The sequence below is a fragment of the Mustela lutreola genome, chromosome 2 (genome assembly GCF_030435805.1).
Source record: "Mustela lutreola isolate mMusLut2 chromosome 2, mMusLut2.pri, whole genome shotgun sequence".
In the NCBI taxonomy this organism is placed as follows: Eukaryota; Metazoa; Chordata; class Mammalia; order Carnivora; family Mustelidae; genus Mustela; species Mustela lutreola.
The window spans coordinates 105,039,681-105,053,611 of record NC_081291.1 but is presented as its reverse complement, the minus strand read 5'-3'; the positions used below and the strand labels follow the sequence as shown (position 1 = coordinate 105,053,611).

At 44.6% G+C, this 13,931-nt stretch overlaps 1 protein-coding gene across 3 annotated transcripts in view; it reads left to right on the top strand.

Moving 5' to 3' along the window:
• The window catches only part of MUC13 (mucin 13, cell surface associated), a 29,967-nt gene continuing 16,036 nt past the window's right edge, over positions 1-13,931 (top strand). The window contains exons 1-4 of one of the 3 annotated variants that reach the window (XM_059162931.1): positions 1-142; positions 6,557-6,772; positions 9,091-9,540; positions 13,617-13,739. In XM_059162931.1, coding sequence (XP_059018914.1) covers positions 6,721-6,772; positions 9,091-9,540; positions 13,617-13,739 — 625 coding nt within the window. In that variant the 5' untranslated portion in view covers positions 1-142; positions 6,557-6,720. Of the gene's footprint in view, positions 143-6,556; positions 6,773-8,934; positions 9,541-13,616; positions 13,740-13,931 lie in introns of all 3 variants that reach the window. The other 2 variants (XM_059162930.1, XM_059162929.1) reach the window with 2 other exon arrangements.

The window sequence follows — 13,931 nt, the reverse complement described above, 5'->3', positions numbered from 1 at the left end:
TAGGTCCGGCGTGTTCCTGCTGGTTCTGTGAGTGTCCTGCTGTCCACGCTGGGGGTGGAGAGGAGAAAGGTGCGTTCAGCCCTTTAGCTCTTGGAGAAGTCTCCTGAAGAAGCCTGCCCCTCCAGCAGCCATTCTGAGATTAGTAAGTAAATCTCCTTCACATATACCTAGGGCTCTGTTCAAACTGCTACTTCTTTGCTGTATCTGAATGGGGTTTTCTGGTGCTTCTTAAAGGGCAGGGACTCTGCTTCCTCTCTCTTTCAGCTCTCCCAGAACTAAGGCTGCTGATTTTTTTTTAAGATTTTATTTATTTATTTTCCAGAAAGAGAGCGAGAATATAAGAGAGCACAAGCAGGGGGAGCAGCAGGCAGAGGGAGAGGTAGAAGCAGACTGACTCCCCGCTGAGCAGGGAGCCTGCTGTAGGACTCAGTCTGAGGACCCGGGGATTATGACCTGAGCCAAAGGCAGACTCTCAACCGGCTGAGCCACCCAGGTGTCCCATGCCCACTGATTTTTAAAGGACCCAGAGTTAAGCCCTGATTATTATAAAACTTGGAGAGTTACCCCCCCTGGTCTTAAAGTCAAATGTTATGGGTAGTGGTCTTCCCAGGGTAGGTCTCCCTGGCCTGGGATGGCATCTGATCCTCTTGCTTCTTTCTCTGTGCAAATAGTAGCCCTCCTGCTTGGGGTTAGTCCTGCTGGGGGTTTGGTTCCCAACCTGTCTCTGTCCCTCCTACCCTTCTTGTTGGGGCCTCTCTACAGTTCCCTGTGGAAAGTCTGTTCTGCCAGTCTTTGGGTTGGTTTCAGAGTTAGTTGCACCGATCTGGCTGTGACCTCAGCATGTCTCTGGGACGAGATGAGCTCAGGATCCTCCTACTCTGCTATCTTTCCAGAAGTTGGCGTATGCCCATTTTTAAAGGTCTGTAATATGTATTGCCAACTTTCCCTTCCCCCAAAAGCTGTGCATAAGGTCTGTTTGTCACGCACCATTGCCAACAGCAATTTTTATCATTCTTTAAATCTTTGCCCTAAAACAGGCCTGCAGTCATAGTATTTAATCGGTTCCTAGCGCAGAGCAACCTCTCAGGTTATTGCTTGTGAGTACATGGTGAGGTTTTATTTCAAATTTGTCATAGAGAAAACCATTCCTTAGAAAGCCAAATCAAAAATTCCTTCTTAGAAAAGACATTTTTTTTTAAAGATTTTATTTATTTATTAGAGAGAGAGAGAGCAAGCGCACACAAGTCGGGGGGAAGGGGCAGATGGAGAAACAGACTTCCCATCAAGTGCTGAGCCCAACATGAGGTTCAATCCCAGAAACCCGGGATTATGACCTGAGCCGAAGGCAGACACTTAACTGACTGGGGCACCCAGGTGCCCCAGAAGAGACATTTCATAGGTAATGACCAATAATCAAAAAGAATGTCTGGTTAAAGATTATTAGGATAGTTGCCAGTTGAGTTCAAGCCTTGAATGTCAAGTTTAAATGTCATTGACCTCCCCCATGACTGACAGTCAGCTGGGTATGGGAGCCAAATGCCCAAGAATAAGCACTTACCTGATTAAATTCTATTAGAAAACAACAGGTCAGCTCCACTGAGGTTTAGGTTAGCTTTCTTTTTTTTTCTAGTGTAATGTTTCATTTTTCATGGTGCTGGTAGTTTGTATTTCTTTTTTAGGTAACTTACTTGTTTGCTTCCACACCGCCAGTAAGTCTGAAAGAACTTTTCTTCAAGTCACCCAAGGATGTACCCTAGCATGGTGACTTCTGACTGTTAGACAATTTTGTACCACCTTCAAGATTCTTGTCAAACTACATATTATCTTTACTCTTTCTCCTAGAATATTGTTCTTGAAATTGGCTTATTTAAGACCTAAATTAATTTACATTTTTTTATTTTTAAGATTTTATTTATTTGGGGGGGTTGATATGCAGAGGGAGAGGGACAAGCATATTCCCTGCTGAGCAGAGGCCTGACACAGGGTTTGATCATGGGGCTCAGTCCCAGGACCCCAGGATCATGACCTGACCTGAACTCAGACACTCAACTGACTGAGCCACCCAGGCACCGTATGACCTAAATGAATTTACTTTTTTTTTTAAGAGTTTATTTATGGGGGCCCCTGGGTAGCTCAGTCAGTTAAGCGTCTGTCTTCTGTTTGGGTCATGATCCCAGGGTTCTGGGGTCCAGCCCTGCACTAGGGTCCCTGCTCAGTGGGAAGCCTGCCTCTCCCTCTCCCACTCCCCCTGCTTGTGTTCCCTTTCTTGCTGTCTCTCTCTGTGTCAAATAAAGAAATAAAATCTTTGAAAAAATTTTTTTAAATTAAAAGAATAAGAGTTTATTTATTTGAGAAAGAGAGAGTGCATGTGTGCATGAGCGGGGGGAGGGGCAGAGGGAGAGGGAGAAGCTGACTCCCTGCTGAGCTGGGCCCCCAATGTGAGGCTTCATCCGAGGACCCTGGGATCATGACCTGAGCCGAAGGCAGATGCTTAACCAACTGAGCCACCCACTGCCAAAATAAATTTACTTTTAAATTAAACTTTACATCATCACCTAAATTAAAAACTAGTTTCTTTTACCATAAATATAAAGTCACCATAAAATAAATACAATAAAAATAAAGTGTTAGTGGGTTGTCTAGAGGGAGATCTCGCCAAAGGCTCTGTGCCTGGGGCTGCTCTATCTTCCTTGCAAAGGGAAATATGCAAGTATCAGAGCAGGTGTTAGATATACTGGCAGTAAACGTGAATTTCTCCTGGTGTAATCAGAATGACTGAAACACATTCGAAAAGGCAATTACTTTCCCCCTCCAAGTGAATCTGTGTTTTCTAATGGTGACCACAGACCACAGACGGCCTGACCTGAGCACACACGCTAGTTACCTGGGGTCTTGTTAAAACCCAGACAGCTGATGCACTAAGTCTGGGCTTCGGCCAGAAAGGTACACTTCTTTCTTCTTCTTTTTTTTTAAGATTTTATTTATTTATTTGACAGAGAGAGAGATCACAAGTAGGTGGAGAGGCAGGCAGAGAGAGAGAGAGGAGGAAGCAGGCTCCCTGCTGAGCAGGCCCTCTAGCCTGTTGCAGGGCTTGATCCCAGGACCCTGGGATCATGACCTGAGCCGAGGGAGAGGCTTTAACCCGCTGAGCCACCCAGGCACCCCATAAAGGTACATTTCTAAAAGTTCCCAAGTCATGGAGCTGCTACTGGTCTGGGGAAGCACTTCAGGGGCCACTGCTCTCATCCCGCCATCTCTCATTTTAGGAGACAGTGGACTGGGGAAGCTGACAGGTACAAACCAAAAACTACTACAACCCCCAGACAGGTGCTCACATACTTCCTACGGTTGACGGCAGTTTTTCCCCCGAAGAGCAACAAGCCCAGGGGCCCGGTACTAGCCCCCCTACAAGCAGTGTTATAATCTCTAGAACTTCTCAGATCTCTCTGAGGAAACCTGAATTACAGTTTGGGCAGAAAGGGAGTATCCGCACCGGTGTGTAACAACTCCCCTACACCACCCCTGTACTGGTCAGTGAGTAGGTGAGAGGTCAAGTTACTTCCTGGGGAAAACCCCTCCATACAACTTCTCCAAGAGCTTAATTCCAGGAGATAAGGGTGTGGTGATGTCAGAGAGGCAGAGGGGGCCTGAGCCACGGGGAATGTGAATTTTATTCCGACAACAGGAAGTCATGGGAGCATTGAAGCAGGAGAAGGCAAGGAGGGTTCTTGGTGGTCTCAGCTAAAGGAGCTGCTCTCCCCACCTGACCACAGGCCCCCCAGTTCGTCTCCTCCATGCCCTTCGCCACAACAGGAGCTTACTTGGCCTCTTTGTCAGTTTGGTTGTCTGTTGTCCACCTTCCTTGAGAACTTCCTTGCTTTGTTCACTCCTTTGTGCCCTGCAGAGCAGATGACACATAGCAAGTGCTGGGTAAACATTTATGGAACAAAGGAAAGAATGGGCAAATGCCATTCAGTTTGCTCGAGGTACAGCGTCCAGGGAATGCGAAGTAAATGAGATATGGTCCTGGCTCTTCAGATTCACAGTGTTTTTGGATAACTTATCTCCCAAAAGTTGGCTGTCACAATTGAATGATTTGTAGAAGAGAAAATAAAATTCATAAAGCAATGTGAGGAAAATATTCTTCACTCATTTCAAGGACATGCTACTAGCAAAATAAAATACAATAAAATTTCACATCTTTAAAAATGCCTGCATGGAGAATATCCAGTTCTGGTGAGGGTACAAATAATTTCATAAGCTTACAAAGGCTATATTCCCTTCAAAAGGACATTCAGCAACAGATAGTAAGAGCTATAAAAAATGGTTTTGCGGGGGGGCACCTGGGTGGCTCAGCCGGTTAAGCATCTGCCTTCCGCTCAGGTCATGATCCCGGAGTCCCGGGATAGAGTCCCTCAGCGGGCTCCCCATTCAGCAGGGAGTCTGCTTCCCCCTCTGGCTTCTCATGCTCTTTCTCTCACTCTCTCTCCAATAAATAAATAAAATCTTTTTTTTAAAGATTTTATTTATTTATTTGACAGACAGAGATCACAAGTAGGCAGAGAGGCAGGCAGAGAGAGAGAGGAGAAAGCAGGCTCCCTGTCGAGCAGAGATCCCAATGCAGGGCTCGATCCCAGGACCCTGGGATCATGACCCGAGCCGAAGGGAAAGGCTTTAGCCCACTGAGCCACCCAGGCGCCCCAATAATATCTTTCCTAAAATGTGTTTTTTTGACTGAGAAATAACTGAGAGATTCACTTCTGGGAATTTATCCTAAGGAAACACTTTCAGATGAATGCAGAATTATATGTACATACTATTAATACACAAAACAACAGGGATGAATCTCAGAATAATTATGCTGAATAAAAGAAGCCAGACCAAAAAATAAAAATCCCCAAACCCAGTACCTCCGTATGATTCCATTTCTATAAAATTCTAGAAAATGCAAACTAATCTATAGTGACAGGAAGCAGATAAGTGGTTACCTCAAACTGGGGTTGTATGGAAGGACAGGCACAAAGCTTTTGGGGATTATGAGAACATTTGATATGTTGATTATGATCATCATTTCGTAGGTATATGCCCATATCACAACTTTAAAATAATTACATAAATTATTATATATAAATTGTACATATGTACATGATAGATAAATTATACATACATTGTAAAAGAAAGGACTGATATACACAGTAATATGGATGAATTTTGAAATCATTGTACCAAGGAGGAGCTTCAAACATAGGCTAGTACATACCTTATTACTCCATTTATACACATTTTTAGAAAAAGCAAACTAAATCGCTAGTGACAAAAAGCAGGTTAGTCATTGCCTGGGGTTGGGGGTGGAGGGAGGAATGGGCTGCACAGGGGCAAGAGGAAACTTTTGGGTGTGAGAGAAATGTTCTATATCATGATTATAGTGGTAGTTTCACATATATACACATCTATCAAAACTCACTGAATTTTACATGTTAAAGGGATCCGTTTATTGATGTAAGTTAGGCCTAACTCAGTAAAGCAAATTTAAAAAGAGAAAAGGTGAAAAAGAGGCTTTGATTTAACTTCTGGGGCCAGGATCCTTCAAGCTGAGAGTAATAGCACAGTTTTCCTTGTTGGGGAAAAATATTTAAACGAGCCTCTTGGCTATATAAGAGTAAACCCAAAATCCTACTCCTGAACGGAGACTTTTGGGACCACAAGGAAGCAATCTTCTCTGTAATAATATAACAAAAAAAAATTGGTCTTCACTAAGGTGAGAGGTAAAACTCTGGCTAATATTTCCAAGGGGTGATTGGATTCGCCCTCTGGCAGGCCTGGGCCCTGGGAGAGCTGTGGTTCTGAGCTGTAGGGAGGGAGGCCTGGGTTCAGAAGGCTCCTCTCTGAGTGACAGGCCTGGTTCCCAGAAGGTGGCAAGAAGTCAGGGGTTCAGGGACAAGAGGTGAGTCGAGGAGCTGGGAGCAGACGGCCAGCCAGAGAACAACCAAGGAGTGAAAACACGTAGTCATCTGTTTTAAGTTTTTCCTTTTTTGCACCGAATTTCCCCCTCCTGGAGTGGTCACCCCCAAGCCTTCAGTAAAGTTAGGCTAAATGCTACAGTTGGAGATCGAGTGTGTTTGAGGGCATGAATAGGGGGCCTTGTCTCGGTAAAGTGCTATGTGGAGAGCCATGGAAACCTGGAGACAGGATTACGAAGTTGCTCAAAGTGGCCTTCAGGGAGGCCGACCAAAAGCTAGGCCACAGTGTGGGGAAACCATGGTAGAGCCCCCCAGGGATTCTTGAAGCTACAGTGGGAGGAAACTGCATCTCCACGTTCAAATGGCAGGGAGTGGCCCACAGATGCTCCCATCGGGTGTTCAAACGAATGGTGGCCTCCTAACAGGTGGTCGCCTGGGGATAGTTGGGGTATAGAGATTAACTGCTCCCCCACCCCACACCACCTCCCAAGGATATTTAGGCTATTTTGAACTATTTTGGACTATAATAATTTGGAAGAATATTCTGAACAGAAAATTGTTCTCTAAGGCCAGGCCCACTTCTTTTATCTCAAAAGCTCAGAAGAGACTTATGGTATGGGACCAAACCCCAACAAGTAATTGCCTCTGGCTCACTGACGTCAGTTAATGACTGGACTTTGCACCCAAAAGCGGGTTAAAAACTAAAGACGGTTGAGGGGAAGTCATTTCCTCCTTGGACAGCCCAGCAAGAACGTCTAAAATGAGAGCCCTTGCTCACCTCACTCTTCTCAGCCTCCTTTTTGCAACCTCAGGTAAGAAACATTTTACAGTTTTTTAAAATGATTGCTGTTTTTACATTTTTTTTTTTAATGATTTTATTGATTTATTTGAGAGAGAATGGCACAAGCACAGGAAGCGGGGAGGGGCAGAGGAAGAGGGAGAAGCAGACTCCCAAGCAGGGACCATCCCCGCCCTCCCCCTCACCCCCAGGCAGGACCCTGGGATCAAGACCCTGGAATCATGACTTGAGCCAAACAGATGCTTAACCTACGGACCCACCCAGGTGCCCAACATATTTACTATTTTTAATTCTTTTAATTGCATTTGCTGTCTTGGAGCTAGAACTAACAGGCTTACTGTACCAGTTCTGTGGCCCAGCAGGCTATTTTCTGACTCTGCTCAAAGACATAGGGTATTTAAGTCTGAGGTGAAGGAAGACAGAGCAGAAGTCAAGGGGCCTCTGGACTATGGGGTGTGGGGTTCAGCAAGTCAGAGATTTGTCCTCCAGAGTTCCTCAGGTCAGACAAGCACAAATCAGTAGATTCAAAAGGTCTGGTGCCTGGTAGCCTTTCCTTTGGCCCCTACAGGGTCTGGTTTAATTTCTGGTTCTAGCTAGCATCAACAGTCCTCTGATCGCTTCTCCATGGGAATTAAGGCTTACCTCTGGGCAAATCCCTAAACCCCTCTGGATAGTGGGGGGGGGCTCTTCTGTCAAAAGGGGATACTTGTATCGATTTCACAGTTACTATCTGGCATAGGGTACGCCCTTGTTAGATGAAAAAAGAAGCAGAAATCGGTCAAGATGAGTCGTTTCCTTGCTGCTAGAAGACCCATTGTTTATCTCTTTAACCTTCAATGATTATTTGAGCCAGACCCCGTTGAAGGTGAAGACCCAGATTCTGTCGGGGTGGGTGGGGTGGGGGGGTTGCTCACAGACCCAGGGGTTTTTTGTTTTTTGTTTTTTTGTTTTTAAATATGACGGTTTAGGAATTGCTTCCTCACTAAAACTTTTTTTGTTTTCTCACTAAAGCATTTAATAATTTTTTTTAACTGGTTATCAATGTCAGAGTTCTTTGAGACAATGAAGGGTTCCAGAAGACTAATCACTGGACCACTAAGAGTTTACTTTTCCATGAGTTCAGGGATTCCTAAGAGTTGAAAAAAGGCAATTCTGATGATCACTGTAGCCTTTAGGGCAAAGATCATCTCTACTCATCCTACTCTTTAAAAAAATCAATGTGTCTAAAATTATTAATGGGTAAACATCACTAGAAAGAAAATTTGGGAAGAAAGTTTAATACACACTTAATGAAGTATTTTTATTTCATCATTTTTTTTAAGATTTTATTTTTTTATTTGACAGACAGAGATCACAAGTCTGCAGAGAGGTGGGGGTGGGGGAAGGAAGCAGGATCCCTGTTGAGCAGAGAGCCCAACGCGGGGCTTGATCCCAGGACCCTGAGATCATGACCTGAGCCAAAGGCAGAGGCTTAAACCCACTGAGCCACCCAGGCTCCCCTCATCATTCTTTTAAACATGCTCCCTTTCTAACCCTCCCTAAAATGCTTTATAAATGGGAAATGAGGACAATTGCCTCAAAAGGAGGCCACTTTTGGGTAGTAACAGCACCCCCTGCTGGCGCTTTCAGTTGTCCTCACAGAGGACTACTCAGAAGTGTTAAAAAGCCAGATTCATAGTTCAGCAACTGCAGGAAGAAAAGATGTAACTTCTTGGTATTCATCTTCATACATATTTTTTGTAACAGATTTCAATAACATTTTTTCCAGTTTTGTCTGTTTAATTTTTTATTTTATTTATTATGGGGATCTGTGTGTGTGTTCGAAGCAGTCCTGTATTTTCCTGTTTTTTTTTTTTTCTAAGATTTTATTTATTTGTCAGAAAGAGAGAGAGCACAAAGAGGGGGGTGGCAAGCAGAGGGAGAAGCAGGCTCCCCGCTGAGCAAAAGACCAGATGCAGGACTCAATTCCAGGACGCTGGGATCATGACCTGAGCCAAAGGCAGACGCTTAATGACTTAGCCACCCTGGTGTCCGATGTATTTTCATTTTTAATGTAGTCACCTATATTTGTTTATCAGAAGAGCATCATTGGGTACTCATAATATGAAATAGTAGCAACTGCCAGTATATATTGAGTGTTCTGCCTTCTGAAACTTGGTATCTCTATTCCCCCAGCTGTCCAGTCAGATACACTTCAACCCACTTCAGGCATGAGTTCACCCAGCACCACACCAACTCCATCTGCTTCTTCAATAATTCCACCTACTAGTCCCACAGAAATGCCACCTACTACTACCACAAAATCTCTGTCATCTATTACCACTCCTACAGAAGCGTCATCTACTGCTCCCACAAAGTCTCCGTCATCTACTACCACTCCTACAGAAGCGTCATCTACTGCTCCCACAAAGTCTCCGTCATCTACTACCACTCCTACAGAAGCGTCATCTACTGCTCCCACAAAATCTCCATCACCTACTACCGCTCCCACCCCACCAGCTCTATCCACTCCCACGGTTCCTGTATCAAGTCCAGTTCCAGACTCCACAGTCACATCTACAGAAAATAAAACAAACACAACTGCTGCAACAACACCTATAGCTGCCACTAACACCAGCCCCCCTGGAAGTGGCAATTTGGGCTCAACTGCTCCTTCTCCAACAAGTAATGGATCAACCATCACCCCAGGCACACAGAATAATTCTTCAGAGACTCTTACTCCAGTGACTTCTGGCAACATCACTTTGTCCACAATCAGCACCTCAAACTCCGGTCCCACAGGTAAGAGCGATTCCTTCTCTCAGAGACTGCTTACTTGTGGAGGCAGGACATTGTGGAGGACAGTAGGTAAGTGTGTTCTGCAGGCAGAGAGAAGTGGGTATAAAAACACCCAAGGTTTCCCTGACCATGAACCCCTGGAATTAAAAACTGGAGTCACAAAGGCTAGTAGTGATGGCAGAGACCCTAAAAGCTAAGCCACAGATTCATTCTGCTCTCCTTTCCTTCCCACTTGCTGCTTGAAGCTAGATGTGGAATGTTTTTATGAATGTGGACATTATGCAAGCTACTTCTCCAGGAAATTTTTTAGAAATAGTTTCAGCTTCTCTGAGAAGGCCAGATCCCAACAAGCACTGCCTTGCCAGCCACACTTGTCTAGCTACCTGATCTACCCAAGGAAGGAGTCTGTTCTTCCCTGACTCCTCAATAGTATTAGTGAAAAGTGGGACATTACGATGGTGGACGATCACAATCTGGAATTTGAGTTAATTCATGGAATTGGAGCCTGAGGAATAAAATGCCAAACAACAGCAGTGCTCAGACAACTCTAGACATGAATCGGGGCCATTGTCCAAAGGACAGATGTTTTGGGACTACTAAGAGTTGGCAGTCTGACCTCAAGCCAGAATTATTGAAACTACTTGCCTCATTTACCAAAGTTTGGTCTAGAATAGGGGTCAGCCAACTTTATCAGTAAAGGCAAACTAGTAAATATTTTAGGTTTTGCGGGCCACAATAGGATTTTCTTTTGGGACTACTCCCCTCTGCCATTGTAACACAAAAGTGGTCACGGTCAACATACAGAAGAATGAGCCTGGCGGTATACCAGTAAAACGCTATTAACAAAAATGAAGACTAGGCAGATTTGGCCCATGAGTCATAGTTTGCCAACCCCTGGTCTAAAATAATTCTCAGGGGTGCCTGGATGGCTCAGTGGGTTAAAGCCTCTGCCTTTGGCTCAGGTCATGATGTCAGGGTCCTGGGATCGAGCCCCGCATCGGGCTCTCTGCTCAGCGGGGATCCTGCTTCCTCCGTTCTCTCTCTCTCTGCCTGCCTCTCTGCCTGCTTGTGATCTCTGTCTGTCAAATAAATAAATAAAATCTTTAAAAAAAAAATAGTGCTGATGAAGATACAGAGTAACAGGAACTCTCATACTGGTGGGAAAGCAAAATGGTACAACCACCTTAGAAAACAGTCTGACAGTTTCTTACAAAGCTACACATACTCATAGCATAGGATCCAGCAAGTGTACTCCTTGGTATTTACACAAAGGAGTTGAAAACATGTCCACTCAAAAACCTGCATAGGAGTATTTATGACCGCTTTATTCGTAATCGCCCAAACTTGAAAGCAACTGAGATGTTATGTCGTAGGTGATATGGGTAAAACTGTGGTACATTCAGACAGTGGGATATTATTCAGAGTTAAAAAGAAATGAGCCATCGAGCATGAAAAGGTATGGAAGAATCTTAAGTGCATAGTACTGAGTGAAATGAGCCAACCTGGAAAGACTAAAACATTAGTCCAACTACATGACTTTCCGGAAGAGGCAAAACCATGGACACCTATACCCAAAGTGGCAATAGTGGAAAGATCACTGGTTGCCAGAGGCTGGTTTGGGGATGAGTAAGCAGAGCACAGTCAATTGGTAGGGTGGTGAAAATGTTCTACGATACCGCACGCTGGATACAGGTCATTATACATTATACATTCGTCCAAACCCACAGAATGTGCAGCAGCAACAGGGGAGCCCTAGCATAGCCTGCAGACCTTGGATGACGCTGCTGTGTCAGTGAATGTTCACCTGTTGTCACAAATGTACCCTCTGGGGAGGGGTGCTGATAAGGAGGAAGGCTATGCACGTGTGGAAGCAGGAAATATATGGGAGAGCTCTGTACCTTCCTCTCCATTTTGTTGTGAATCTACAACTGCTCTAAAAAATAAAGTCTATTAAAATAATTATTTTAAAAGAGTTAAAAGAAAAAAAAAAAAAAGCCTTCCTGGGACAAAGCAAGGGTTGAGCACTTAGTATCTCATAAAAAACAGTAGGGCCACCACCCCTCTAACAAGGCACGAGTTAACATTTTAAGTAAAATAAAAGGTTTTTTTAAAAAGGCTCAGCCTTAAGTAAGCAAGGATGCTTTGGACAATCCCAGGGAAGAAATGGAGTCAACTCCACTCAGGATTCACCAGACAAATAACTCCTGGTATGGCTTCTTTCCAGCAGTAAAGGACAGACCTGTCCGCTGGTCTTCCATGCCAGGAATAAGGGCACAGGATGGTACAGCTGGAAGGGATTTCGGTGGCTTTTTAGTTCAGTCACACCTTATTATGGCTTGGGAAGCTGAAGCCAAGAGAGAGAGGAATTTGCTGCCCTCCCCACAGTGAGCTAGTGGTTGGGCCAGGACACAAGGCGGCTGCCCTACTCCAGGAGAATGTCTGGGTAAGCAGGCATGGCTTCGAAGAGCTCCCTTTCCTGACTCCAGTGGAGCTGGTCTTGCAGCTGTGCCCCAGGTGGCCTAGCCTTCAGAGTGGGCCCTGCAAACATGAAAGCAGGCTAGGAACCAGGTACCCTGGACAGGCTCTAGCTCCACTTGCTTCATCATCCATCTCTCAGATCTGTCAAAGAACACTGGGGAAAGCAAAAGTAGTCATTGTAGGGAGATATCGGCTCACTCTTTGACCTTGGGCAAGTTGCTGCCCTCGCTGGGCCTCAGTTTTCCTGAGAATGACAGGTTTCATGTAGACCCTTCCAGCCTAGATCTGAGGATTATTTTATTTATTTATTTTTTAAGATCTTATTTATTTATTTGACAGACAGATCACAAGTAGGCAGAGAGGCAGGCAGAGAGAGAGAGAGGGAGGAAGCAGGCTCCCCGCTGAGCAGAGAGCCCGATACGGGGCTCGAGCCATGATCCGAGCCGAAAGCAGAGGCTTTAACCCACTGAGCCACCCAGGCGCCCCAGCACTATTTTGTTTTTGATTTCTTAAAAAAAAAAGTGCATTAGACCCACAGTTAGGGAAGGAAAGAAGCTTAAACAGTGCAGAAGTATATGCAGTAAGCTCCAGATCTCCCTCCTTTCCTAAACCCCTAGGACACAGACCCTTTCTCCCTTCCCCAGAGGCAACTTTTCTGGCCGGTTTCTCTTATCTTTCTCCAGAGGAATGTGTGCAAATATAAGCATACATACTTAATATGTTTGTGCATATCCTTTTTTATCACAAAAGAGAAGATGCTCTACATGTTGTACCTTATATATAGTTTTTTTTTTTAATCAACGATTTTTATTGTAGGTTCGTAAGAACATTAACACTTCTTATCAGTCACTCAAACTTTTCTCAAATCAAAGCTCAGAATCATTTCATTTGACAGAGATGGAGAAAATGGCCAGCCAAGTCAACCATCTTCCTCCGACTTAACTCTACTCCCCGTTCCTACCACTTCTCCAGAGAGAGGAAAGATGTTGTGCCCTACCTGGTCTGAGAGCACCAGCCAGTGGTGTAGAAACCATTGCACTAATTCCCAGCATCCATTCAAGTCATCCATTCAGAAAGCTGGGGGTGGGATGTGCCCTCATCACTTCTTCTGAGAATTTTCACTGACTTAATTTGCAAAGTCCCCTTACCATCCCTTTCCTCTCTTCGTATGTCTGTATGCCTTGTATGCTAACCCAAAGAGAGTACCCCATTTCTTTTGGGGGGCTTCCTGCCTGTCCTTCCCTGTAAGACGGTTATGCATATTTCCCTAGAAAATAGGATGCTTTCTTTCAGATGGTACGAGGAAGCTCTGTCCAGTGTTAGAGACCAGAGATGCTAAAGATGGAATCAGGAGACTGCTGTCTCTCTGAGCAGACTCTTGCCCACCCACCTCTGTCTTTATTGTTTGACAAGCACCTGGCTCCAGAATTTCCACAAAAAAACTACCTAGCGGCATCCGCTCTTCTAAAGGTGTACCATGGATTAACACAACCAAAGAACTGAACATGCCTAGGAGGCAGGCATGAAGATTTTTAGGTCTGTTTCTGGGTGTAATCTGTTGTCATTCTTTGGATTTGTAACCTCTTTTTCCTCTCTCTCAGTTCCCATCAGTCCCTGCCAAGGAGCTCCCTGTCAAGATGGTTCTTCATGTGTTAGCCTCAACAATACCCATTTTTGCTTGTGCTCATTGGGATATTACTATAAATCTTTCACCTGCAGAAAAGGTGAGTTATAAGGGATGAATTGTAGAGCTGCATTTCAGACCTAAAGTGGAGTAGAAAATGCAAAATAATGTAAAAAAAAGAGCCTCCAGAGTAGTAGTAGAGGATAATTTATGGGCAACAGAGGCTCCTGCTTTTACCTCGGTGGAAACTAGAGGGACCACAAGGATTAGAGATAGTCCAAAAGCCAAACAG